This window comes from Dipteris shenzhenensis, chromosome 12 (assembly GCF_047967505.1).
Source record: "Dipteris shenzhenensis isolate YYH24624 ecotype China chromosome 12, Dip_SZ_1.0, whole genome shotgun sequence".
NCBI lineage: Eukaryota > Viridiplantae > Streptophyta > Polypodiopsida > Gleicheniales > Dipteridaceae > Dipteris > Dipteris shenzhenensis.
Window position 1 is genome coordinate 13,793,037 of NC_141607.1, and position 27,980 is coordinate 13,821,016.

The 27,980-nt window shown below is 43.2% G+C and overlaps 1 protein-coding gene across 4 annotated transcripts; it reads left to right on the plus strand.

Moving 5' to 3' along the window:
• Positions 1-434: 434 nt before the first annotated feature.
• LOC147895844 (serine/arginine-rich splicing factor RSZ22A-like) lies at positions 435-15,302 on the plus strand. 4 transcript variants are annotated; one of them, XR_015541878.1, is made up of 6 exons: positions 435-589; positions 831-919; positions 13,595-13,817; positions 14,153-14,284; positions 14,419-14,584; positions 14,734-15,302. XR_015541878.1 is itself a non-coding variant. In XM_087382436.1 (5 exons), the coding sequence occupies exons 1-5, from the start codon at positions 501-503 to the stop codon at positions 14,465-14,467; spliced, it is 582 nt and encodes a 193-aa protein (XP_087238562.1). In that variant the 5' UTR covers positions 435-500; the 3' UTR covers positions 14,468-15,302. The 4 variants fall into 4 exon arrangements, 3 of the variants coding, with proteins under 3 accessions (XP_087238562.1, XP_087238563.1, XP_087238564.1); XM_087382436.1 differs by having other exon boundaries at positions 14,419-15,302; XM_087382437.1 differs by having other exon boundaries at positions 14,422-15,302.
• Positions 15,303-27,980: the final 12,678 nt, after the last annotated feature.

A 27,980-nucleotide genomic window follows, 5' to 3' on the forward strand; every position in this document is an offset into this window, starting at 1 on the left:
CAAGCCCGATGAATGAAATTCACCGTGGGCAACACATCTCGAACAACAAGTAGATACTTCTCATAACAGTATTATTCTTTTTGCTCTAATTTCTTTTTCTTAGAGAAACAATATATTTCTCTAATTTGTTTTTGCTCTGGCAAAATTCCACCCTCATCTTATGGAGTGCAATTTAAGAGGGGGTATTGAAAATGTAAATCACACAATGGGTAAAAGGGTCATGTCCCAAATGTATGATGGAACTAGTAGGGTTCCCAACCTAGGGTTGTTTTTATATTGGGGTACCCCTGATTTTGATGTAAGCAGGCCCTAGGATTGGGCCGGGGTACATGCGAATCAGGACGGCCTCATTTTGAGTACGCTGAGAAGCAAAAATTATCCTTCTAATGCATGATTGGACTATTTAATCTGCAGATCTTCGGTCCTGATATAAACCCTGGTGCTCACAGGCAAAAACCCCCCATCGATTATCAGAGCTATCTGCAGTGTGCAGTATCATCATGTCACGAGTGTACGTGGGAAACCTTGATCCTCGAACAACCGAGAGGGATTTGGAGGACGAGTTTCGCGTCTACGGCGTGCTTCGAAGGTGCTTTTTCCGTTCACTCTTTTGGGGAATCCACGTTCTTCTCAATAGCACATTATCTACAACTGAGAAGTCTGTCATGCATATGCCCCACATAAATAATACCCCTCCCGCTGTCTTTCGTCGTTCTGTTGGAAGGCGGCCTTAAATTTTCTGTTTTTGTTGTCTACTTTACATAGGCATCACCGTAATTTGCCTTTTCGTTTCCCTCACGCATTCTTTTCGTGTTGGGCGTGTCCTGCAGCGTGTGGGTGGCACGCAAGCCACCTGGCTACGCTTTTATAGAGTTTGATGATAAGAGAGACGCAGTGGATGCGATTCGATCTTTGGACGGTACTAGATCTTCTACCTCGAATTATTTAGCAGTGGACTTCTATTTATTTTCAAAGTGACAAACGCTTTTATTATTTGCACTTCAAAATGAGACTCAGATTCTAGCTGTCAGTTTGGTTTGCTGCTTGGCTAAATTTCAGAAGCTTTAGCACACTTCTTGTGTACTGATGAAAGGTGGATGCTGCTCTGGCAAGCAGTGGCGAGAGACTTCTCGTCAACTTGCTAAGATGAAAGCGGAGACATAAGATAAGAGGTGAATTAAGGATTTATTCTATGTAACCTAGTCAAACGTGCGTTGGGATGCTGATAGTAATAATAGGGTGACACTAACAAGCTGAGCTGTTGTAGGATTCGTAGGAAATTCCTTCCAATCAACTTGGGAAGAGGCTCTTCCCCTGTTATGGCTGCCATTCTTAAAGCTTGGGACAGCTTTAGAAACACTCTTCGGAGAGTTCCACCCTCCTCTCGAGAAGAGATAGACAGGCAGCCAGTCATGTGGAATGACTCGATACTGGTTTGCCGATCATAGAGTCCACTTGGTTGGGAGCTTTCATGAGGACGGGTATTCCTTTACAGGTCATAGCCTTGCGGGATGCACTTGAGGAGACCCTGGTCTTTGATGTTCAGTCGGAAGGCAGACTACTCAGATCTTTAGGTGATATTCTTTTCGAGGTTGCCTTCCAGCCTGTTAGGATTGCAGGTTACATGGAGTGGGGCACGGATTCACAGTGGTATCTTGATCCCGACCCTCTTTTCTTGGCACTTGGGTCTTGGAGACTTTGATTGTATGGTGGTGTGACCTATCTCCTAGACAAACGAGACAGTATGTTTCTACACGAAACAAGATATCTGCCAAAAGCTCTGTATCAGCCCTGCTAGGCTTTGCTTTCACATCAAGCAATAGGCATCTAGAATTGTCCCGAGTACTTGCATACACTTCAATTGGATGCCTATCGAAGCCAGGAATTGGCTTGGACAGTGGAATTGCCAGTGCAAGGGTGAGCCCTTGTTGTAAAAGCATATTCCATTGCCATAAGAAATAAATAAATACCGAAAGGGGCGCCAAAGCATTCAAGGCCAATATGCGTCTCGTGTGTGTGGTATATGAGCTTATAGCCTCCATTTCATTGCTCTTAAAGTTTGTTTGTCAGTGGTTCTAACTAAGGAAGTGCCTGAAAGTGATGTATTGTGGTTGAAATGAGTGCAGATGATTGATTAGTTAAGGATTACTGTTGCTAGAGGCCGGTTTTAACTGATCTCTTCCTTTCTGTTAAATGTGTTCAAGAAGTTGGACACGAAGTTGAGCATGTGTTCAGATGATCTTTCATAGTCAGATGGTCAAACGGAGTGAGTGAATCAAATAGTAGCTCGTGCTTATGTTTCTCATAAGCAATCTGATTAGGAAGAGTGTCACGAGGGCGTGATTTTTGGTGCTTGCATGCGGGCTTTCATGTGTGCAGTTTCCTATGAAAATAAGGGGCAAGGCCTAGGTTGTTTTGTGTGAAAAAAAGGGGCTCCTAGGCATTAATTATGCCTTTGGGCAAGTGAAGGGCTAATGGATCCTAGGAGGGGTCCAAAGAGGGCCTTGGGGAGCAAAAGCCCCAACTTGACGTGGGTCTACCACGTGGCAAGTTGCCACGTGGCACTTGCATGCAGCCAGCTCCAGGAGGTTCTAATCTAGTCGGAACATAGGAAGCACCTGGGCGTGGCTGGTTGAAGGAGCAGACCGGTGATCATAAGAGCTCACAGAGGTGGGTCAGTGTATGGGGTGGTATGGTTTGCCTACGCCATTGTACGGAGGGCTCACGGGCTGTGTACGGGATCACGTCGCCCCTATATGGATCGCTCCTGGTTTCCATATGACAGTTGTACAGTTCACTCATGGGCTGATCTATGCTAATTGTACGGGCTGCATAAGTATATGTGTACAGCTGATGAAGGACTGCGTACGGACACCCCAAGCTCATACGTGCTATCGTATGGGGCTGTGTACGGGTTTATTAAGGCGGATGTGCTAGAGTATGTACGGACTGCATGAGGATCCATTAAGGCTGTGTGAACGGCGTTGTACGGTACTGCTGCGTTCGGAAGACTACGTAGGTCTAGTGCACGATCTTGTACGGTCCAGCCCTCGAAATGCGTGCAAAATAGACTGTACAGCCCGTACAGCAGTTGAATCAGCCTCGGGTGACGTGCAGCAGTTCTTTACAGCCAGCAACAGCTCCGTACACAGCCTTGTTTTGCGTGCAGCAACGTGGAAATGCTCACAGGTGGCCCGTACAGCCTCGAAAAGAGTGAAGGGATATCTGTACAGCAGTTATGGCACCTTGGGATGCGCACAAACGGGCATACGGTGGTCACGGGGGAGAGAAGAAAATATGTACGTCATGTAAACAGCCTCCAAAGTCCAAGGTCGAGAGAGAAAACCACACATGCCATCACATGCAAAGAAGGGACTGCCACGTGGCTCTTTAAAGGCTCTAACCCCCTCACTAATGACACGCTTATGCCTTCCCTTGGGCCCAACATTTTGTTCCCCCTTTTTCTTGCCTTGGCCTAGCATTTGGCCTAGTAGGCGCACCTAGGGATTGGACCCACTTCTAACATCAATCCTAGGGGCTTTTAGTATCCATGGGTTTACTTGCACATAGAAATCACGTCCCCTAGACATCAGTTTGGATTTCCTTGAAACTCATAATGTTCACATGTGCAATGCAAGGCATATGCTACTAGATCAATGTATTTCAAAGTCAAAGTCGTGAATCAACTCTACGGAAAACACATTGATGCTGTCCATTGTTAGAATGTGGAAACCCAACGCTTCTCATATCCTTGTATGTGCAAAATAGCTTCTGCTACGCATCTATCCCAAATGTTTGGACCACCTTGGGGAAGTTCACCACATATGTATGGCCACTACCACCCACTAGTAGGGTTTAGCTCCTATACCAAGGCCATATCGATGAAATTGTGAGTGCTTGCATTGTCCAAAAGAAATGCATTGGTCGTCCCATAATAGATCTCTCATGAGAATCAGATCATGAGGACCCAAAAATATATTAAATATGTTACAATTGTCACGATAGGTATTAACAACAAGAAGTTCAATACTTGGAATTGCTGGGGACATACTTGAAATCTTCACCTTTGCTACTTGGGCATTAGCCTTACCTCCTTTCTTTGGAGATTGTGATGATGAAGAAGGGCAATCTTTGGGTATGTGCATTGGTCGATTACACTCGAAATACAAAGGCTTTTCTTTAGCCTTTATGAGATCCACAAAATACTTATGTGGTTGCTTGCGCTTGAAAGCATGTGCAGTTGATGTCTTGGTACGGCCCCTTTTGCTCGATTTTTCTTGCAGCCCTTGGATCTTAAGGCAACGATGTACCTAGTGCACCTATATCTCCTCAAGAGCGATGGTATCGTCGGAAGTCTTGGAGTAACACATAAGGTCTTCCAAGGTTTCAAGTTTGTCACGTCTCACGCCATCTTTGTAGTCTTTTGGAAGACCCTATAGAAGAACAGGTGCCAAACTTGATATGAAAAGATGGGAAACGTAAAAATTGGAACTCATGTATACGTCTCTAGTGTCTTGCCTTGCATAATACGTCGCTTGATTTTGATAAAGTTCTGAAATTGTTAGGTTTTTAAAGCAAATTTGGTCACGAACGTAGCCTTGAAGTCCCTTCACTAAGTGAATCTTGGATTTGTGTTTGAATTTGGGAAACCATACATACACACTATATTGCAAAATGGAAAGGAATTGTATTTGAGGCTTTTTCGGATCATGCATTAGCACATCTTCTCCATGAACATCGTTTGCTTCTTCCTACTACAAAGAGGAAGCTCTTTCTTAAGAATATGAATCATGATGCACCAAGGCAGATGGCTCAGTATGAGACTCCATTTTTCCACACGGCTCGGACTTCTACTCAAACTTCTATATTCCTTTGTTTGGACCCAAAACTTGCTATTCCGAGGTGCTCGAAATTGCCTTTAAGGAGCCTTAAAACAATTGCAAAATCTTCTCAATTCGAGAAACAGTGAGAGCACAATCCGTATAAGTGGGTGGACCAAGTTTGAGAGCAATTAGAGAGGTAGATGGGTGAGAATCATGCTCCAAAATATCTGGAGGGTAGACGAGTCTTAGAGGATCACCATTGGACAGCTACGGGTCTCGTCCCACACCTAGAGAGCAACGGGTTTGCAAGCTATGCACATTGCAAGAGTTGGACACATAGGAGCACTTTCTATGTACATGCCGAGTCTACTATGAGGTTCGAGGACGATATCATTGCCTTTTGAGGGACACTCGTTTGGACCACTTCTCGGTTACTCCATTTTTATGATCAGGTCTTATTTATGAGTGTACTTTGTGTGAGGCCTCCAGAAGAGAGCACTTGCTCAGGATATAGAGGAGGGGTCACGGCACACAACCAGACTCATCCAGAACCTGATCACGGAGTTTTTCAAGTGACATCATATGGACCAGCAAATCAGTGAACCTGAGATTCAGATTCAGTGACACGATAGGCCCAATAGCGGGTTGATGCATGGATCATGATTGGGGATCTTCCCTCCATGGGCACTAGACCGGGGCACAGCCGACGGGCATTACAGTGACTCTTGTTAGACATAGGGCCACTACTAGGAGACCACAACGGACCACAACACAGACCTCTGTGAGAGCTCCATCACAAGTTTCTTGTCATCGCAACCTCATTTACCACCGTCATTCCAGATTTGTCATGTATTAGATTTGATATGATTTGATTATGGTGTATTCATTGTGGGTGATGATACCCAATTAGAGGCTCCACCTTATTAGCTCATTGTATTAGGTGTATTTCAGCCTCATAGACCCTTCGGTCTTTTGAAGACTTTTAATAAACTCTCTCTCTCTCTCTCTCTCTCTCTCTCTCTCTCTCTCTCTCTCTCTCTCTCTCTCATTCTCATTTTTCGATTGTTTCTTCCCTTGGTTTTTCAAAATATTCTTATTTTTAAAGATTGGATATATTCTAGTAGGTATCGTTCTTTATTGATACTCTTTATGAAGGCTAAGTTATAACATTTGTTGGAAGTGCTGGAATAAGTGTAGAAAATGCCTAATTCTTAGCCCCCACATGAGGACTGGGAACAATAGTGTATGAAGAGGGGAGCATGTGCCTATCCAAGGGGTGTGTGCAGTGCTTACAATAGCTGTTTTCGTAGACCCATTATAGACAGTTTTAGGCTGGCAATGGTCAATCTTTATAAGCTTGACTAGGCTGGCTGAGGAAGCTGGTCGGCCAGCTTCTAGGTTAGTGATCTTCTGTAGGTGGGCGGGTGTGGCTCCTCATCCCTATATAAGGAGCTCATTGCAACCCCTTTCGTTGGGCCTTTTAGGACATGCAAAAGAGGCTCGTTTGGGAGATTTAGATTTAGATGCTCGTTTGGGAGAGACTAAAATGAAATCATTTAGATTTCACAAGCAGTTGCACAGATGTTGTTAGGGAGACACAGGCTTGGACGGGTGCTTAACCTAGTTGGGTATTCTCCAGACCCAAGTGAGCAATGGCTCTCACTTATGTGTCTTAGGTGTCTCAAGTCTAAGACTCTCCCTAGTGTACTAAAGGTACTACGTGTCCTTACTGTCCCATGGTAGGACACATGACCATAGGCTAACTTGACGTCCATAACACTAATCACGTTATGTCCATGCATGGACATAACATTTCTCCCCCCCTTATTCAGAGAAGGTCTGAGACAATAAATTCGAGGAATTGGCATCGAAGAGAATCAACAATTTCCAAGTGCTATCTTTGTCTGAACGATCTTTCCACTTAGCTTTCAGCTTTGGAACAATCCTGTTCCTAAGTGATCCCTATAATCCAGAAGGCATTCTGGTTCATTGGGGTACACAAGTGGATAGATCTTCTAGTCTTACGACTTCATCCTTAGAGACCGAATTATCTCTAGCAGAGCCTTTTGTCAATCTATTGACATGAAAGATTGGATGTATCCGAACTCCTTTAGGTAACTACAGCTTGCAAGCCGTGTCATTGATGCTTTTAAGGATAGAAAACGGACCACAATAGCGATGAGATACTTGTAGACAGTGCCAGTGCGGATTACCTAAGAATCCTTTGGGATTCTTGAGTAGACCCGCTGACCTTTTGAGAAAACTCGAGGTGTCCGCTTCTGATTAGCATAAAATGGCGCTCTATTTTGAACATTATTTGCGCTTTCCGTTGCTAAATGCAACATATCTTGTTGCTGTTGCAACCAATCAGCAGTAGAGCTCACCTTAACTTTCTGAAAGCCAACTAACCAAGGGGCTCTAGGCTGGTATCCGTACATTAGCATGAATGGACTGTTCCGGGTTGCTAAATGCTGTCAGAGTCATGCTTATACGGAAGTGTGATTGCCAGTCGAGTAACTTAATAAACCTAGAATTTTAAAACTTTCTTAATACCACAACTTAAAATGCATTCACACAATATTCATCCATGAATCTGAGTGGGCAGGGTAGGCCACTATTTTATAGGAGAGCTAGGGCGAAAAATAGAGTAGCTAAAAGTAGAAAAGCTAAACTAGCTTTTTGGAAAAGCAAAAAGCAGAAAATCTTATCTAGCTTTTAGAAAAGCATCAACTTTTAATAATTTAATATTTCAATAACATTATGAATATGGTTATTATTATTATTATTATTATTTTACCCATTCACCAAGGTTAATTAATCGAGAGGCCTAGGTCTCAATTAACCCTAGAACCTAGACAACTCGTATTGACTCTAGACGATTCAAAATTCTGCCAAACTGAGACATCTTTTATCTTTGGAAAGGCTCTGGAAACTAGATACTCAAGGACTAGGTTTTGAGATCGCTCCCGATTCACTAAGCTATGCGATCTAGATCCGACGATCTTGACACACCAAGGCTCACCCCCAAGGCAATTGAAGCTGTTAGGGAGGGATGGTTGGGTATGGAGAACCCTTGTGGATGTGCGAAGAGTCATCAGTATCGTACGGCATGTTGGTAATTTAATACCATGTGGAGAGTGATCCGGCAAGGTTGAAGCTGTCACAAGTTATCGCTGTTGGAGAAGGCAGCAAGGGTTGCGTGTCTTCTCTTTCCACACTTCCCCTTACCTCTTTGTCTCTCTCTCTCTTCTACTCCGCCCAGTGGGCCAATTTTGACAGGATCACCTAGCAGGGTGCGAGGATTGGAATAGCTCCATGGGAACCCCTTGGATGAGCAAGGAAGATAAACTCGGTGGCACAAACTATACCCAGTGGAAGTTGAATATGAAGGTCTGGTTCATTCACAAGGTGCTTACGGGAGATAGTTCAAGGCTATGAACGGAAGCCTGAACGTCCCAAGAGTTCTATATATTGGGATGTTGCGCGGGAGGATGCCTTGCAAGAGGAGCTTAAGGATTGGGAGGAGCGTGCTCAAAGGCACATTCAGCATTGGTTCGGACGATCACTAAGGACGTTGTGCTGGTGGTACAAACACTGAACAATGCATTCCAGGTATAGTCTAAATTGGAGGATCTCTATGCAAGGGATTTGGTGATGTGAGCTATCACTTTACATCTCGCCTGTTGGTGGCCCTCATTGTAACCAAGCTTTCCCCGGATTACGACATGGTCTTTCGAGCTTTGAGGTGCCAAGTCACAATAAGTCAACGGGACTTTGATGACATGTGCTCCGTTCTCCTTGAGGAGGAATCGGTCCAGGGCAAAAGCTCCGGGTCACTCTAGATGGTGGAGCAATTTCGTCAGTGCACAAGAACGGAAGGTCTAACTGCTATGCTTGCGGAATGGGAGGGCATCCGGCTAAGGGTTGTCGGTCCAAACACAAATCTAAGGACTAGGGCATAGCGTCAGATACATCCTCAACTCAGTCTGTGGTTCCAAGGCAGTAGCTGCCTAGGATATCCAGGTTGCATCAGCTTTGCAGCACTAGTTATGTGTATTAAGCAACTAGCAATCCCCAATTTCTGGGGCAAACATAACAGTCTGCAGGCCAGCCAAAAGGTCAACCAGCAGGGCCAAACTAGTGGCCAGAAAGGCCAGAACTGGCCGACCAAAACTGGCCGACCAGCTGGCCGACCAGCTAGGTCAGGCCTATAAAGGCACTAGACCCACACTCTAAAATGACAGGACAGGACCTGCAGCTGCTCCTCATCTCCGCCATTCTTTGCTGCAGCCCTGCCTGCTCCATCTACCTCTCCTCTTCAGATCTGCCTTCTCTCTGCCTCTCCTTCCTGCCTCCTGGCTGCTCCATCTTCTCCTCCAGATCTGCCCCATCCTGCTCCAGATCTGCTCCTCTGCTCCTTCTACTCCAGATCTGCTCCTTTTCTTCATCATGTTGCTATTCCAGATAGCCTGAAGGTTCCTTCCTCAGAGCATGCTGGTTTTCAGCCATTTCCTAGGGCAGCTCTAGCCCTTCATCTTCTTCGTCATCATCGAGCTACACGGAGGACTGCGTTTCGCTCCCTCTGCTGCTATCTTTTCTACTGTTTCTCTACATGGAATCATCTTTCTGATTCACCTCAGCCACGGTCCTTGAGACACACCGGCTTGAGGTTCTTGTATTCAGTTTTTCATATTACCGGCAGGCACTATGTTTTCTGAGTTCCGTTCTTCAGTTGTGTCTGAGTATTGTCTATTTTCTGATCGCTCCACTGCAAACCCTATCGTTTCTCTATATGGTATCAGAGCCATGGTGATCTAAAGACCCCAGATTTCTGGTGATCTAAAGACCCCAGATTTCTCTATATGGTATCAGAGCCATGGTGATCTAAAGACCCCAGATTTCTGGTGATCTAAAGATCCTGCTTCTTCAAGGAGGCCATAGGTACGGGGAGCATCACTCCTATGAACATATCAGTTTCCTCTTCATTCCGCTGCGCACTAAGGGAGAGAACTCCATCTTCTACTCCCATCCCTCCCTCCCTTTGAGAACTCCATCTTCTACTCCCATCCCTCCCTCCCTTTCTTACCTCCATCGTCTACACCCATCCCTCCCTCCTTTTACGGTTTCAGGCTTGACACTCCCCATTCCTTCGAACAAGGAGGTCATGATCCTTCACCTCTACCAGATCTCCATCGGCATCGACTTCCAGGATCTACAAGTTCTCCCTAGGCGGGACCCTTTTTCTGTTCAGATGTGTCTTGATGACTGTTGTTTCGATTCTTCTACACTCATGGAGGCGGGGATAGGCCCTTCTCTCCCGAGGTCCAAGATCGGGCACACACTGGCTCACTGTTCAGCTACGACCTCTTCCTTTGGCGGAATCCTACCATCTCTGGATTATCAGTGCTGCTACGACATATTTGCTTTTCCCTCCACCTTTCGGCGTCGAGAGGGGGTGGCTTATTCTCTCAAGCTTCACAGTGTTCTTAGTTCTATATGGTATCATACGTGTAACTCAGGCACTTGAGGAAGTGAACAATTCCCTTGCAAGGGCACTCCTCTTGTGACCTTCTCTGCATTTTTTGCATTTCATCTCTAGGGCATTTCGCAGGGATAGCCACCACCGTCGACATCCCTACACGAAGCTCCAAGCACACAATGTCTGCCCCTCCAAATTGGCAATTGAGAGGGGGTATTAAGCAACTAGCAATCCCCAATTTCTGGGGCAAACATAGCAGTCTGCAGGCCAGCCTAAAGGTCAGCCAGTAGGGCGAAACTAGTGGCCAGAAAGGCCAGAACTGGCCGACCTGTTGGCAGGCCCACCGACCAGCTGGTAGGCCAACCGACCAGTTGGCCGACCAGCTAGGTCAGGCCTATAAAGGCACTAGACCCCCACACTCTAAAATGACAGGACAGGACCTGCAGATGCTCCTCATCTCCGCCATTCTTTGCTGCAGCCCCGCCTGCTCCATCTACCTCTCCTCTTCAGATCTGCCTTCTCTCTGCCTCTCCTTCCTGCCTCCTGGCTGGCCCCTCTTCTCCTCCAGATCTGCCCCATCCTGCTCCAGATCTGCTCCTCTGCTCCTTCTGCTCCTGATCTGCTCCTTTTCTTCATCATGTTGCTATTCCAGATAGCCTGAAGGTTCCTTCCTCAGAGCATGCTGGTTTTCAGCCATTTCCTAGGGCAGCTCTAGCCCTTCATCTTCTTCGTCATCATCGAGCTACACGGAGGACTGCGTTTCACTCCCTCTGCTGCTATCTTTTCTACTGTTTCTCTACATGGAATCATCTTTCTGATTCACCTCAACCACGGTCCTTGAGACACACCGGCTTGAGGTTCTTGTATTCAGTTTTTCATATTACCGACAGGCACTATGTTTTCTGAGTTCCGTTCTTCAGTTGTGTCTGAGTATTGTCTATTTTCTGATCGCTCCACTGCAAACCCTATCGTTTCTCTATAATGTGCTACCCCATGGGTCACAATCTAAAAGGGCATGTGTGTGAGAGTGCGGGCTAATAACGGCCCCTATTAGTTGAACGTTTGGTAAGCAAAGCAAGGCTATGGAGCTATGGGCCAGATTTGTTCGAGGTTCGTTACTTGATGTTGTAGAGACTTTGGATACTGTGTTGTGGAATTCGTAGTTCAAGGTTCTTGTACATGATGTGTTCACTGGAAGATATAGGTGGTGGTGTGTCCCACAGATCATTATACCCCATTGGGAATTCAGGGAAGATTGGCATGGGAAATCACAGCTGATGACATCTCATTTGATGTTCCAGGTGGTATTATGGTTCAAGGATCCAAGCTATTTGGTGCTCTCTCCAAGGTGAATCCAGTAGGCACACTGCCAGAGGATCCATGGTTGCATCTTCATCGGCTTGCTTCTTCATATCATTGTGCTCACCGTGAGTTGCAGAGACAATGTGAGAGTATGGCATCTCATAGTGAGAGAGGGCTTTATTGCGGGTGTGCCTTCTCAAAGAGGATAGGATAGGGGACGCCTGGTTAGGCTGGTTGGGCTGGCTTGTAGTGGCCCAAATTGGGCCCCAAGCAAGGGGGATTACCTAACCCGACGGTCGGGTCAACTTGACCTATCCCGACCTTGGTTGGGTCAGGTCAGCCGACCTGTTGGTCTGTCCATATGACCAGCCCTGCTGGCCGACCAAGCTGGCTAGGGGGCCTATAAAAGGCTCCTCCCTTCTCCAGTCTTGGTGTCTCACATAGGGCCTCTCTCTCTCTCTCTCTCTCTCTCTCTCTCTCTCTCTCCGCTTCTGCACGTGTGCAACTCTCATAGAAAGCCCCTCTTGCCAGACCAAGGGTCACCACCAAGATTCTTTCTTCAAAGAATACAAACAATAAATGCTGCGCTGCAAGGAGAGGGGGAGGAAAAGGAAGGAAAAAGGCTAAAATAGGACCAACATCCTCGCAAAAGGACCAGCCATAAGACTCGGAAAAAAAAAGGACTGCTCAAGGAACACTCGGAGGTCGGCCAGCTCGCTGAGAACAGAACCAGCAAGCCAAAAAATGTTCGAATGAGAGAGCTGAAGGCAAAGCCTTCAGCCGCTAAAAAAACAGGCCCAAAAAAGGGACCCGTGACGAGGCTCAGCTCAGCTTCAACTAGCGAGGGATGCCCACACACAGGTAGCAGCAAAGAGCTGTGCCACCAGCACGCATGGTTAGACATGCACATAGGGCGGCTAGAAGAAAGGCAATTGTGTGGCAAAAATGCGGGAGGGAGGGGCCTTAAGGAAATGAAGAAGGAAGGGGAAAGACTGGTTTGGGGTGGGGAGGGGAGGGGGAGAGCGGTAAACTGAGGGGGGGGGGGAGGAGCAGGAAGAGACAGGGAGGGGGTTTAACTGAGGCAAAAAGGAGGGAGAGCGGGAGCATGTACTGTCAATTGGACTATTCTGTAGACCTTGATTGCTCAAAAATGTATGCCTGTGGGTTTGTTTCAGCCCACAAAGTGCCTTATGGAGTCTGCATACTTTATGTTCTTGATCAGACATTTGAAAACCAACAGGCCAACTCACATACACATACCTTTGGAGTCCCCATTGAGAAAGGCTGTTTTTATATGCAGCTGATGTACTTCCAACCACAATGAGCATCCAATGAAACAACAGACCTAATGGTGTTCATCCAGAAGTGCGGGCAAAGGTTTCATCATAAATCTACCCCATTCTATTGAGAATAATGGTGTGTTTCCCAAACTTGGTAATGGCAGAACAACTAATCATTGAAAGTATTTCATTGAAGCTGCATGGTCTTTTCAAGAAACCGGATTGATCATTTATGAAGCTTTTCTACAATGGCAATTGCTTTTGTTGAGGGGCATAATGACAGGTCTGATGGTGAAACAATTGTGGCATCTGCATGATAGTTGGCAATCTGTTTTCTTCAACGGAGGACTCTTAACTAATGAGATTTCAGATTAGGGTTTATGAATATCTTTTTATACCCACAACTTGAGGATAGAGCACCGAGGGCTCTCAACTCTTGAGAATTTAGACAAGGATTTATGAATTAAAAGGCATGATTCATGATCATTCGTTACATCAGGTAGCAGTTACTAGAATTGTAGATACTAGAGAATGTATTTCAAATATATTAGCCATGTATTGGACTTAATATTTTGGACTCTAGGTACTTTCCCATAGCCTATCTGGTATCTTTGAAGACTATGTGCTCATCTATGGATTTGCTCAAGTTGGTTTGTAAGGTAATTCTAGACTGTCTCAATTTGAACTAAGGAAGTACTATCAATTTTCAGGAAAGAATGGATGGCGTGTAGAAATGTCACGGAGCTCTGGTGGTGGTGGTGGTCCTCGTGGCCGAGGTGGGGATGACATGAAATGCTACGAGTGTGGGGAGGCTGGGCACTTTGCAAGAGAGTGCCGTCTGCGGATAGGTGCTGGTGGCCTTGGTTCTGGACGCAGAGCACGCAGTCGCAGTCCAATGCCTCGGTACCGTCGCAGCCCTAGCTATGGGCATAGGTATGAACAAGCCCAATCTATGATGCAAATATCTGCAGAACGAGTTTGGAGGGTGGTTCACTTCCTTGTCTTTATTAATGTACTATCACCAGGTCTGATGGCCTGCATTTTCGACATGGTTTAATGCTGTTCCTATTTTTTGAATGTGAAGTTTTTGGATGGATGTAGGCAATATCTTGGTGTGGGGATGACTCATCTTGTAGAATGTGGAGGTTCAATAAGATTGAATATAAGCTTGTGATTTTGTGAGTTAAAGTGGCTGGAAGATGTGTGGTTTTTGTGTGAACTTAATCTATTGGCTGGAACTGTGGTATGATTTCTTGTTTTCTTGACAGGTATAGCCCTTTGCCACACAGGAGTTACTCTCCTCGTCGCCGCAGCATCAGTCCTGCACCTCGTCGAGGGAGAAGTCCAAGCAGGTCACCACCAGTCAGGCCTAGTCGGCGGGAATCCTCATATGCAAATGGGTATGTACGTTGTGTAGTATGCAAGTAATATATTAGTTCATTGTATGTGCAGTATGCAAGTAATATATTGTAGTTCATTGTAGTGGTTATCTTTTTGACCTATTGTGAGTGAAAGAGGAGTTTTTTATTTGCAGAAGCCCCCTTGCAAGAGATCGTTATCGGAGCCTGAGTGCAAGTCCTTGATTAAAAAAAGTTTGTCTATGTAAGAAGGTTGTATGGTTGGACACCTTTTGACATGGGCTAGGAGATTCGTGGGATTAAAAAAATCATTGTAGAATGATATAAAGAGAGTGCTTATGGGTCAGTATTTGCTAGGAAGAGGTGATGCTGTGGTATTTTAAACATTTGTTTTGGAATATATAAACAAAATACACTAATAAGGTACAACATGGCACCTATGAAGATGACCTCATGGTGCCAATTCATTGCCGTCTTTTGTCTGTGTACAGCGTGGTTGGTTGCTTGGCCCTTTGATTATACTCCATGTCTGGTGACCGATATTAAAGGCGCATTTATGTGGGATCATTTGCTAGCTGTCCTCTAGTACCATTTTGGTTGATTGAAACTTCAGCTGCCTGCCTATTGGATAAGTCTCTTTCCTGTCTGCTTTTGCTGCTTTTTGGCACTTATTCTGCATGAAGCTTTAATGGTTCCTCATACTGTTATTTATACTGAAGGTGTCTTTTTTGGTATAAAATGATCTCACATAGGGCTCAATTTGTTGCTGTGTTCCGAGGTGTGGTTCTCTTAAGAAACGGCATGGATGGAACTGCACTGCACCCCATCCCCACCTGGATAGCCTGCCCCTCCGCCTTCTGTGGTCCCCTGGATAGTTGTGCCTGCTTCCTGCTTCACACGCATCACCAATGGTTTTATCACACGCATCACCAATGGTTGGCTGCCCGCCTCAAGCCTTCGCTCTCCAATTTGCCATCTTCTGTGAAGGAGGTTCGCAGAATGTACTTTGATGCATGCAGGATTGTACGAGCAGCTAATGGAAATAGCAGTTTTTATGTCATTTTCACTTTTCTTATCATGCAGAAGAATATGTTGCTCCCATCTTTTTTAAAATGAATTCTCTTTCCATAAATCGGTAGTTGAGGCCTGATTTTGGTGCGGAAAATGCAGAATGCATATTTTGGTTCCTCTATAGTTGCATGATGTTTGGGGTTTGGAGAAGTCTTCATTTTCCTGCCTTTTTTGTACATGATTGGTTTATTTTTCTCTTGAAGGGGTTGCTTGTTTCTAGCTGATGTCAGCGAGTGCAGGATGGTTGCTTACATTAAAGGAAAAGAAAGATCTGCTAGGGTGTTTGTTTAAGTCACGTTGTTGGAAGTATGAGGGCCAAAGGCAGTCATCTTCAAAGGGATGTCGATACGAATATCAAGGTATACTAATTTCAAATGGATGATATCCATTAATGCTAAATCACTTAGTTGGGTTGCCTCAAAGTGCAAAATTACTCTTTGACATTGGCACTACATTCTTTCATGCTCTCGCCTTGAGTCCAGTATGTGGTTGATAGGGGTACAGCTTTTGCATGCTTATGAAAACAAGTGATAGTAAAGCTTACTTTAAATGGTTGCTCAAAGCAAGATTTGACAATGACTTTGGAGGTGATGCACCACATTCATAATATCCCTATGGGAGAAAGGTGGCTGTTATGTATTGGATGTGCACGTAAGAGAGAGAGTCTACTAGAGTCTTTAGAAGACCAAAAAGAGTCTATGAGAGTCTATTAGAGTCTATTAGAAGACCAAAAAGGCTCTATGAGATTGAAACGAACTTATACAATGAAGGGGTTGCTTGTGTTTCTAGCTGACGTCAGCGAGTGCAGGATGGTTGCTTACATTAAAGGAAAAGAAAGATGTGCTAGGATGTTTGTTTAAGTCACGTTGTTGGAAGTATGAGGGCCAAAGGTAGTCATCTTCAAAGGGATGTCGATACGAATATCAAGGTATACTAATTTCAAATGGATGACATCCATTAAATGCTAAATCACTTAGTTGGGTTGCCTCAAAGTGCAAAATTACTCTTTGACATTGGCACTACATTCTTTCATGCTCTCGCCTTGAGTCCGGTATGTGGTTGATAGGGGTACAACTTTTGCATGCTTATGAGAACAAGTGATAGTAAGGCTTACTTTAAATGGTCGCTCAAAGCAAGATTTGACAATGACTTTGGAGTGATGCACCACATTAATAATATTCCTATGGGAGAAAGGTGGTTGTTATGTATTGGATGTGCACACAAGAGAGAGAGAGTCTATTAGAGTCTTTAGAAGATCAAAAAGGGTCTATGAGAGTCTATTAGAGTTTATTAGAAGACCAAAAAGGGTCTATGAGACTCTATCAAAGTCTTTAGAAGACCAAAAAGGGTCTGTGAGATTGAAACGAACTTATACAATGTGGTTTGCCGTTTCTTAGTATATATAAATAGGGAAAAATTGAGAGAGAGAGAGAGAGAGGTATATATGGTTTGCCGTTTCTTAGTATAGATTAAGATGTGCATAGTTTTGAAAGAACAAAACATTTGTGGTAGCCTTGGCCATAGTCAACTTTAACCTTTAGAGATAGATGCATCTTTAGATATGCATTTGTTTTTAGAGGCAAAGATTGAGACAAATAATCAGATGGAATTAATAGTCTTGAAACCATTTCTAGGTTGGTTGAGCATAATTGTACTAAGATGGAATTAATAGTCTTGAAACCATTTCTAGGTTGGTTGAATGTAATAGTTAGTACAGCTAGTGTTTTTTCTTGTGTGGTAGTATACCTATACCTGTGATAATATATTTCACATAACACCAAGGAAATGTGACTTATCAAGAGAGCAATGTAGCTATCTTTGGCGAACATAATGAATAACATGGAATGCGTTTTAGTCATAGAGATTGGGTCTCGATTGGTTTGTTATCGTAATGCATGCACACCAGGAGTGCCGAAACAAGATTGAAGTACAATGTCAAAGTAGGATATCCTAGTACAAGTAGAGAAATGTAGAGTCTTCTTGGTACAGGTAAAACAAATGATCCACAAGAAGCAATTACATAATAGTACCTTAGACCAAATTATGTGGAATAGCAAAACTAATTTTACTTATGACGGGCTAACAAGGCATGATCATTAACAAGCAATGAGGGATGATTCTTAATTGATTTCATTAAGAAATGAGATGGGATTTGACACTTTTGGAAGTGAGAAATATAAAAAATGGTAGAGTGTGTGTACTTAGGATTACATAGAGTTTTAAAATTTTTATTTACCCCCAAAAATAGGATTATAGACTTAATGGGTGGACCCATTAAGATTTAATGGTCTTGTAATGTCATAGTTCGCGATTGCTATTAAGGGGTATGGTCCTGAAAAGGTAGCCAACAATTTCAAATATATTAAATATCCAAGGAAAGAAGAAGTCAAAATGCCAAATTTTTAGGTGCAATTCTTGATCCATCTTTTGGCAGATTCTCTATGAGAAATTGACATGTTAAGGCGAACATTTTCGCATTAAATAATCAACGTAATTGAAATAGTGTGTAGGCTTGATGGTACCATTGGAATCTTGGAGGGCATTTAAAACTATTGTACCTCGCAATAAATATATCATAGTATGACACTTCAACCAAGAGCCTTTAAACACCTTTCATCACAATAGTCACTATGCTCTAAGTGTGAATTGGGGTGATCTAGTTCATTTGTTTCAACCCATGGGTCATCTTGTGCAAGGTACTCAAAACACAATTTGTATGTACGTATGACGATGTAGACAATGCGCTCCTTGAATTTCCTTATATGCTAAAACTTGAACTCTTGTAGACAACAAAGACAAAAGCATAGTGATGACCAAAGAAAAAAAAAGAGTTCATCTTTACACTTGTGATATCTAAAATAGTAAACACTCTCCTTTATGTGTTGCAATAAAACATACTATAAGAGCTTAAGTCATTTAGAGAATGTCATATGAATGCAAGAGGCAGAGTTTGAATATAATTATAAAATGGAGAACAATGTTTGGACTTCAAGTTACTACACAGAATTAATATGGACCCAAGTAGACATACTAGTTAAAAGAATTTGAAGGCAATTTTTAAAAGTTAAAAGCTACACAGATTACAAGTGGGTATAGCCCACTTAGATGGAATTGGCTATTTGTAGTATATATAAATACAATTGAGATGTCATTTGCATCTCCCCCATGAAACTATACATTGGAATACCTTCAGTACCTCTTTTAAATGACTCTAAAAAACTTAAGTCTCTCTTTTGAATTACTAAAAAAACTAGAGTATATCCAAGTTAGATTTCTTAGCATTTGTGACCTCTTGGGTCCTTCCTTAATTGCCAATCTCTTGGGTCCTTGCTTGAGATTCCTTAGTTGCCAATCTCTTCTTAGTTTCAACTTCTACAACCTTGTTTCCACTTTCCCTAGGCATGTGTTGTTCACCCTTATTTTTAGGTTATCCTTGTTCCAATTAAGCATTACTGGTGGTTGTGTTTCCTATTTTTTGGCCTACTTTTCATCATAAACTATGTCATTTATATTATTCACTTACTTTTCTACATGCCATATAAGATACATGCTTTCTCTTTCTTCGCATAAATAGTAAACTCTATTTGATGGTAGTAAGGACCTTATTTTCATTTTCTTCGCATAAATAGTAAACTCCATTTGAGGGCATTAAGGGCCTAATTTTCATTTTCTTCATGTTTGCATGTTGGAAGTTTTCATCTGTAGGATCGATCCTCGTGTCTCTCTTATAGGGTTATGTCTGGCATAGCTGTAGTAAATGCCTTGTAAAGTGACTAGGTAGTTACATTTATAGCTTCATCTTGATACAAATGTTCTATTCCTAAGGTGCATTCTACAATAGTATTGTTCTTGCTTTTAGTAGGTGCAAAATAACTACACAATTCATGAGAAGATAGAAGAGAATACTTGCCTCAATGAACCTCGCAAAACAAGAGCATGCTATCTCAAAGAGAAAGTCAATTCATACTTCTAATGATGCATGGAAGGGCTTGAAGAACTTGTATGCAACCACGAGTACACCCTCTACTCTTCCCTTGAAGAATAAGGTTGTATTCCTTGAGATAGATTGAAAGTATCTTTGAATTCATTTCTAGTCTTAAGGAAGGCCAAAATGAATTCATGCAATTAAACATCAAGATAGAAGGAGGTGATTTGGTCTAGGTAGCGTTGAATTGGCTTAGACATACGATGTTTTATGTTAGTAGTGTGGTAGTGTGTAAGGAACTTCCATCTTTGGAGAAGTTCATTTACTTCATGAGGAAAAGACAAAGCGAATGAGTAATCAACTTGAAAGAGGAGCTAAAGATAAGGCATTTGTTGCAAAAAGAAAAGTTTTATATTATTCCCCAAAAAAAAATGATGACACATGGAAGAAAAGACCATATTCCTATGATAACATTGAGCTTTTAAATGTTGATAATATATGGATGAAAGCACTTTTGCAAGTTCTATCTATTTTGCAATTTGGTGTAGCATTTATGACACTAGAAAAAAATAGCAAAAACTTCAAAATGCTAGTGTGTTATTTTTTTGCGATTTGGTGTAGCATTTATGGGTGAGTGTCTCTAGAGAGAGAAAGTTTATTTTTTTGAAAAAGAAAAGCATTTCCAACGTAACGTTGGCCTCTCTCGTGCTCCTCTCATGGCATCAATGGTTGCTACCAACACAATGTTCAAGGCAAGGAGTTTGTCTCCAATATTAATGGTACATGCTTCTTCTAATTCCAGACATTTGTGCTTGCATTCTTTAATGATGTTCTTGTTTCCATGGGTATTTGCACTTCCTTTCCTTTGTTTTCAGTTTCAAGCAAATTATTCCCTCAATTGTGGATGACTTTTGTGCCTTTCAACCATAGCCTACCCAAAATCATGGTGTATCCCTCCTCATTTGCCATCTTGACCACAATGAATGTGACCCTAATGTAAGATTGGCTTATCTTGATTCATATATACTTGAGGATCCTCTTTGGCATCACTAATCATTGTTGATAATGCCATGCAAATTTTAGAAGGTGACAGTTTCAAGCTGTTCAACTTGAGCCACAATTGGAATTCTTCCAAGATGATGTTAGCTCTAGAATCTTCATCAATGATGGCTCTCTTAATCAGTTGATTTTAGACCTTAACATCGATCAGTGGAACTTCTTCATCTGTGATGTTTATCTTGGTCACTTCTACATTGGTGATCATAGTCTTTTCCCCATTGGTCACTTGCGTGTTGTGGGGTATCTTGAAAGAACTTTCTACAATGTGGAGTGAGTGGCCTATTGAAATTGTTACATTCAATTCATGAAATAACTTCCATATGGCATTGATTGCATTCTATTCCATGAGGGTGTGTTATCTTCCCTTGTCACTTACCAGCATTTATTTGCTTTGATGCTGGGTCTAATTGCATTCTACTTTGTTTGAATTTTGGTTCATTGATGGCCAATTGCATTAAGGTCCATCTATCAGCTCCACCATAGGGTATTTTGAGTTAATGCCTAGTCACCCTAGTTGCCATCATCTTTTAGATTTCTTAGGACCTTGTGATTGATTTGTTTGGTCCTTCTAGATTTCTTGGGACCTTGTGACCAAGGTCACTTCTATATGTGAGAGTGCTCTCAACGGAAGCAAAACAGAAGAGGGAGAGAGAGAGGGAACCAGAAGAGAGCCACACAAGTTTTGGTGGGTGCAGAACACCCCAATCTTCTATGTCATCCATATATATATATGTGTTTGAGTATTGTACATAACCGGGGTTAAGGCACAGTGGCCTTGAACCCCCACAACCTCCCACTTAAAGGCCAATGTGTCTTTAAAGGAGAACAGCCAGTGAGCATACATCCAATGCCCACCATCAATACACAACAATACTCAAACTGCTGACTAGGTAGACTCTTCATCAACATATTTGCAGGGTTATCATTTGTATGAACCTTGACAAGCTCCATGTATTCATCCTCAAGTACCTAACCTCAATGGTACCTAACCTCAATGTGTTTTGGTCTTTGCATGAAATGGTACCTAACCTCAATGTGTTTTGGTCTTTGCATGAAAGACCGAATTCTGTGCTAGCTGAATAACACTCATGGAATCATTATGTGATGTTGGTACACTTGTATGAATCCCCAAATCTCCCACTAGCGGATCAAGCCATATAACCTCCTTGCAACCCTCTGTGGCTACAACCTATTTGGCCTCTGTGGTAGACAAAGCAATGCACTTTTGTGCACGAGACATCCATGACACTACACCACCTGCAAAGGTGAACACATAATTAGAAGTGGATCTCCCGCTATCCACATGCCTTGCATAGTCTGAATCTGTGTACCCAAGTACACGCATCTCTCCACTTGCAAAGCAAATACACATCTCCTTGGTACCCTTCATGTACCTTAGGATGCACTTAACTGGCTCCCAATGCCTCTTTTCTGGATTAGCCATATACCAGCTAACAACTCCCACTACAAATGCAATGTCCGATGTAGTAGCTATCATAGCATACATAAGACTCCCAACCAATGATGCATAAGGAACCTTGGCCATCATGGACCTCTCCTCATCTGATTTGGGACTGTTTGCTTTTGACTCAGTTTCACATATGGAGGCAATGAAGTACTTACAGTCTTTCCCCCCTCCATATTGAAACGCTGCAATACTTTTGTAACATACTCCTTCTGTGAAAGCCAAAGGAGTTTCCTGCTCTTCTATCCACCTTCTCTAATCTTCCCCTTCCCCCTTTTTCACATTCTTGCTTCATGGTAGCGCACTATGCTAGACAATTTGGAGTGCTTTTGGGCTACCCTATGGTGCTATGGACTAGAACCTTTGATCCCTTTGTAGGCAGAGGTGGGTTGACTTCCTAGTCAACCACTTAGGCCTACTAGCTGTGCTATCTAAGGCAAGGGGTCAACCCCTATAGGTTGCATGGTAGCCCTTTTATAGGGAAATGGGCTAAGGTGGCCCCTCGTTAGCCCACATAGGGAAGGGGGGAGCCTGTTTATAGGTTGTGTGTAGTAGCCCTTTATAGGGCAAGTGGCTGGGTAGCTCAGTTGGGTGGAAGCCCCTACATATGGGAGGGGGTAGCCCCTTTATAGGGTTGCATGGGCACTCTTATGGGCATGAGAGGCAATCGGCCCACCTACTGCAAGGATCGTACCACCTACAGTAGGGGTTGACCCACAGACTACTAGCCGCCTAGGAGAGGGGTATAGGTCTTCTCCCTCACTTGTTAGAGTATCTCGGTTCAAAGTAGTTTTGTGTATACATACAGTAGAGGTTTTCCCCATAGTTTTGGGGTTTCGTCCTAAAATCCCTTTTAGTCTCTCTTGTCTTTTCCTCTCCTTCTCAATTTTTTTTAGTGAGGTTTGCTTTATCAACACTAAGACCTTGTAAAAGGTGGGAACCTTGAACAAGCAAGGTCGTGAGCATTATTACCACCCATGTAGATCTCTATGTGGCAACTACTCAAACTTATGAAATTGTGGTTTAGTATATGCCATCAAATTATTCAGGCAAGGAGGTTATGCAAATTGGGGTGCAAATAAGAAGGAAGAGAGTCCAAGGGAGGTTATAGGAAAAGTGAAGATCGAGAAGATCAATGCAGTCACTCATAATAGTGACAATGGCATTCTCTTCATGTCCACTAATCAACCTGCAGAGTTGCTTACCACTTCAGAGGATGCATATTCCTAGCATTGGATTTTGGATTTTGGTGCTTCATTCCATGTTACTGCTCATAGGGAATGGTTCTTCACTTATGACAATGAAAAGATAGATTTTGTGCATCTTGGAAATGACTATGCATGTGACATGAAGTTTTCTTTTGCAAATGGTTTCGCATTTGTTTTGAAAAATGTGACATGTGCTTAAGTCTCATTTCAGCGGGTCAGCTAGTTGATGCTGGTTTTCAGACCACTTTTGGCTTTTAGAGTTGGAAACTTCAAAAGTTTGATTTTGGCAAGGGGTGCCAAGTGTGGGACATTGTATCCCTTACATGTATTAAGGGTGTTTGATCATGTTGTTGCAATAACCGAGTAGCCAAGTCCTTCTTTGTGGCATTGCTAGTTGGGGCACATAATCTAGAATAGAATGAAACTCTTGTGCCATTTGGGTTATGTACCACATTTGAGTTTTCCTGACTTTGAATTTTGTGAGAATTGTCTCTATGCGAAGCAGACTAAATCAGCCCATAAAAGAAGGGGAAAGAAAGAGCTTGAAAAGCTTGCTTTGGTGCATTCAGATGTATGTGGTCCCATGCCTACACGGTCATTAGGCGAGGCTGAATACTATGTGACATTCATTGATAATGCAACTAGGAAAGTGGGGGCTTATACTATAGCGCGGAAGAGCAAAGTGTTCCAAGTATTTCAAAAATGGCTGGCTTTGGTTGAAAATCAGTCAAGTAGAACGCTTAAATGCCTACGGACCTGACAATGGTGGAGAGTATCTCTCTCATGACTTTCAACATTTCTGTGATACACATGGGATCAAGAGGGGGCTCACGTCCCCTCATACTCCAGATCAAAATCCAGTTGCAGAAAAGATGAACTGCACCATTTAAGAAAGGTTGCAATGTATGGTTTCCAATGCAAGTCTTTCTTGTGGTTTTTGGGCTGAGGCAATGAAGACTGCAGTGCATGTGATCAATAGATCACCTAGTAATGGTGAAAGTGGAGAGATGGGCTATCGTCTTTGGGACCCAGAAGCAAAGAAGATCATACGAATCCATGATGTGGTCTTCAATGAGAAGAAGATACATAAGACACCCATGAGGGATGTAGAAATGAGGAGAATCACTTTCCAAGATGTGAATCCACCTACATAGGTTGATAGACAACAAGCTGTCTATGCACCAAATGTGCAGGAAATGGTGCCACCAAGTATTACCGCAGGTACACAATCACGGGCAGATGATGGATCATTTATTGGTGGAAATGATGAGCCAAATGTGGCTGATATGCAGGCAGGACAGCAAGCTGAAATGCCCTTGAGAAGATCAACTACCGCCTGAGAGATTTGTTCCAGGGGTAGACTATGTGATGCTTACTGATTGTGGGGAGCCTTCTTGCTACAGAGAGGCTATGATGTGTGAGGATCAGTGCAAGTGGGAGTATGCTATGCAATCAAAGATGAATTCACTCATGAAGAATAAGACTTGGGACTTGGTTTCTTTGCCACATGGAAAGAAAGCATTGCCATGTAAATGGGTCTACAAGATGAAGGTCACAAGTGATGATGTGCCTAAGTACAAGGCCCATTTGGTTGCTAAAGGGTTCAAGCAAGAGAAGGGTGTGGACTTTGATGACATCTTCTCTTTGATTGTGAAGATGACCACACTTAGATGTGTACTTGGACTTGTGGCAGCAGAGCATATGGAGCTTATGCAGATGGATGTCAAGACCACTTTCTTGCATGGGGATCTCCATGAGGAAATTTGCATGGTACAGCCAAAACGCTTTGAAGTAAAGGGCAAAGAACATTTTATTTGCAAGCTAAAAAAGAGTCTCTATGGCCTTAAGCAAGCGCCTAGAGAATGGTATCATAAGTTTGATGCTTTCATTCGGTCCCAGGGTTTCAGAAGAAGTGAGATTGATCATTACATCTACAATAAAAGAGCTAAGGATAATAGACAAATACTCTTGGCACTTTATGTGGATGATATGCTATTGGTTAGCAAGAACACTTATGAGCTGGATGCATTGAAGGGGATGAAAAGCAGTGGAAAAATCTAACTTCGTACCAAGATTGTCAAAGAGTGCGGTCCAGAAGTTACTACAAAATTGGTGTAGACAATGTTGTGCCATATGGTGACTTGGGTAGCTGTCGAGGAAACCTGGTGCACTAAGCCGTAGCGCACAACCCAAATGAGAGAGAGAGAGAGAGAGAGAGAGAGAGTCTATTAATGTCCACGGGAGATAGTGGTCTATGGGACAACAAAAAACCCATCTAGTACATGTACTTAGGGAGGGCCCATAGCAACTCCCAAGGAGTGCCAAATTCCATTAGTTGGAGAGCCTACATAGTATCTGAAAACATATTTGGCCAGACATCACTTTAAGACTGAGAGTATTTTGGATTTGATTTAATCTCTTTGCAATGATGAGTGCTATACCTTCATGGTCTATTGTCTATTTTTATTCTTTCCTAGCAGCCTTGACCTTGGCTAATTCCATTGCCTTATTCTTCAATTGGGCTAGTGTGAGTTCCTTGGCTGTCCCCATACCTTGGTCCCTTTCAACTTGGTGGATTGTCAAAGAAGTTTTATTTGTAAATCCTATGAGTTAAGCATAATAATAGCATGTCCCTTAGAGTGTCAGATATTAGTTGCTCCATCATCACCCTCATCGTCGTCAACCTTCCATTCAATGTTGGGCATGGCTGCTTTGGTATGTGCTAAAGTCTCACTAAAATAATCCTCTTCTTTGTACTAGTCTTCAGGGAGCCCCTATTGTGATCTTTAGTGCATTCTCACATTGGTTTCATATTCCTTGATCTCTTTGTGAATATCAGCTTTAGCTGCCTTTGTATCAACCTCCATGGTCAATTCCTTCTTAATTGTTTGTACTTCAGTAGTATGAACTAGGTCTTTAAGTGTAGAGACTAGTTGAGGGGTAGGGGAAGAGGCCTTACAAGACTACACAATTGCATCAATTACTGCCTACTTCCTAGGTCCTTCAAGGACCTCAAGTCTAGTTGTCATATCTACTATTTGAATCATCAACTCTCTTACCCTTTGCTATAGAAAAAAAATCTACTCATGGTGCCCAATGGGTTGATGCAAAGGGTTTTTTGCCCAATAATGGGTTAGTTCTATATACAGAGAGGGTGCCATGGCTGCCACTATAGCATATTGAGTCTTCTTGTTTGAGGTTATTTGGGGTGAGGGGTATTTCAAAGATGAAGAAGAGAGGCTTGGCCATTCCATATTGGCCATATCTAGAATGAAACTAACCCCCCTGGCTAGCCATATCTAGAACTACTCCTGACTAAAACTAACCCCCTTGGCTGGGCTAGGGGCAGCCTAGCTACGGGTTAGGAAAGGGAAAGGAAAAAGCTAGGCAATGAAGAGAGAGAGAGAGAGAGAGAGAGAGAGAGAGAGAGAGAGAGAGAGAGAGAGAGAGAGAGAGAGAGAGAGAGAGAGAGAGAGAGAGAGAGGGAGAGAGAGAGAGGAGCAACAGATAGATTGCTATCAAGGAAATGAGCTGAGAAGAAGAGAGCTAGAGTGAGCCGTGAGAGGAGACGCTTGGGGCCTAAGTACCTTCACAACTTTCTTGGGTGTAGTCCTATAGGTCGGACGACCCCCGACTACCATGTAGCCCTATAAGGGCCTGCCCCCCTACCATAAGTAGGGACTACCACCCAAGCTACCCAACCACTTGCCCTATAAAGGTTGTTACATAAAACCTATAAACATGCCCCCCTTGCCCTACATAGGCCGACTAGGCCACCTCAGCCCCTGCCCTATAAAAGGGCTACCATGCAACCTATAGGGGTTGACTGCCTATCCTAGATATCTCGACTACTAGGCCTAGGTAGTTGACTAGAAAGTCGGACCACCTCTGCCTACAAAGGGACTAGTCCACAGCACCATATGGTAGCTACAAAAGACCTCTAGATTGCCTAGCCATAGTGTGTTACCATGCAGCAGCAGCAATGTAGAAAAGGGGGTAGAGGAAAATTAGATAAGGGGGATAGAAGAGAGAAAGGGAGAGAGGATGAGGGGAAGCACGAAGGAGAAGGAGTAGGAGAGGGAGAGGGAGAGGAAGAGGTACTCAATGTATACCCTGTTGGTGGAGTACCCAATATAAAAAATGCACAATGCACTTTGAAACTCACGATGTGTGCAAATTCCATGCTAAACTGCCCTAGGTATTTCATCATCTAATCATAGCCTAGGACAATTTTGATCGGACCCATGTCTAGTGCAAAGAGATCCCCTATAAAATCATAATCAGGGGAGAGCCGAATCCTTGCATCTTGGCAACATAGTCTGCTGATCATATGCTATCCATTGGCAACCTCCACTCTTAGCCCTTGGTATATTTTTGTGGCAACCAATCCCACCTTCTACAAGGTCCTGGTGTTGATAAGGCTATATGTACATGTACTCCCACTATCCACGAGCATATGAAATCTCAATGTTTCTACACTTTTGGCACCCATCAATGCATCAAGAAAAATCAAATAAAGTACTAGCTGAGGATCCCAATATTGCTCCTCCTCATCAATAGGAGAATCCTCGTACGGTTGTAGCATGGACTCCATCATACCCCATAATTACGGTGATCCACTTGATGATCAACAAAGAATGTGCCAATGGAAGGCAACACATAAAACACAAACTCAACACCACCATGTCTAAATGGAGAAGAGAGATGGGAGAGTGAGTGAGAGAGTTCATCCTCTTTACGGTCCTCTCTAAATCTTAGTATATAGTGCAATTATGAGCACTTGTTTATGCTTCACATAGGCTTAGGACAATAAGTGCTAAGATTAGATGTCCCTTATTTATAGCGAGCCGTGTAATTTACCACTAAAACTGGCCGCCTCTAGGGTATTAGGGGCAAACCCTAACCCTAACCCTAACCCTAAGGGATTCACGTGTATATCTTCATGTTCATGTTCAATACAACTTAGTGTACATGTAGATATATTTTGTGCACTCCTCTCTCTCTCTCTCT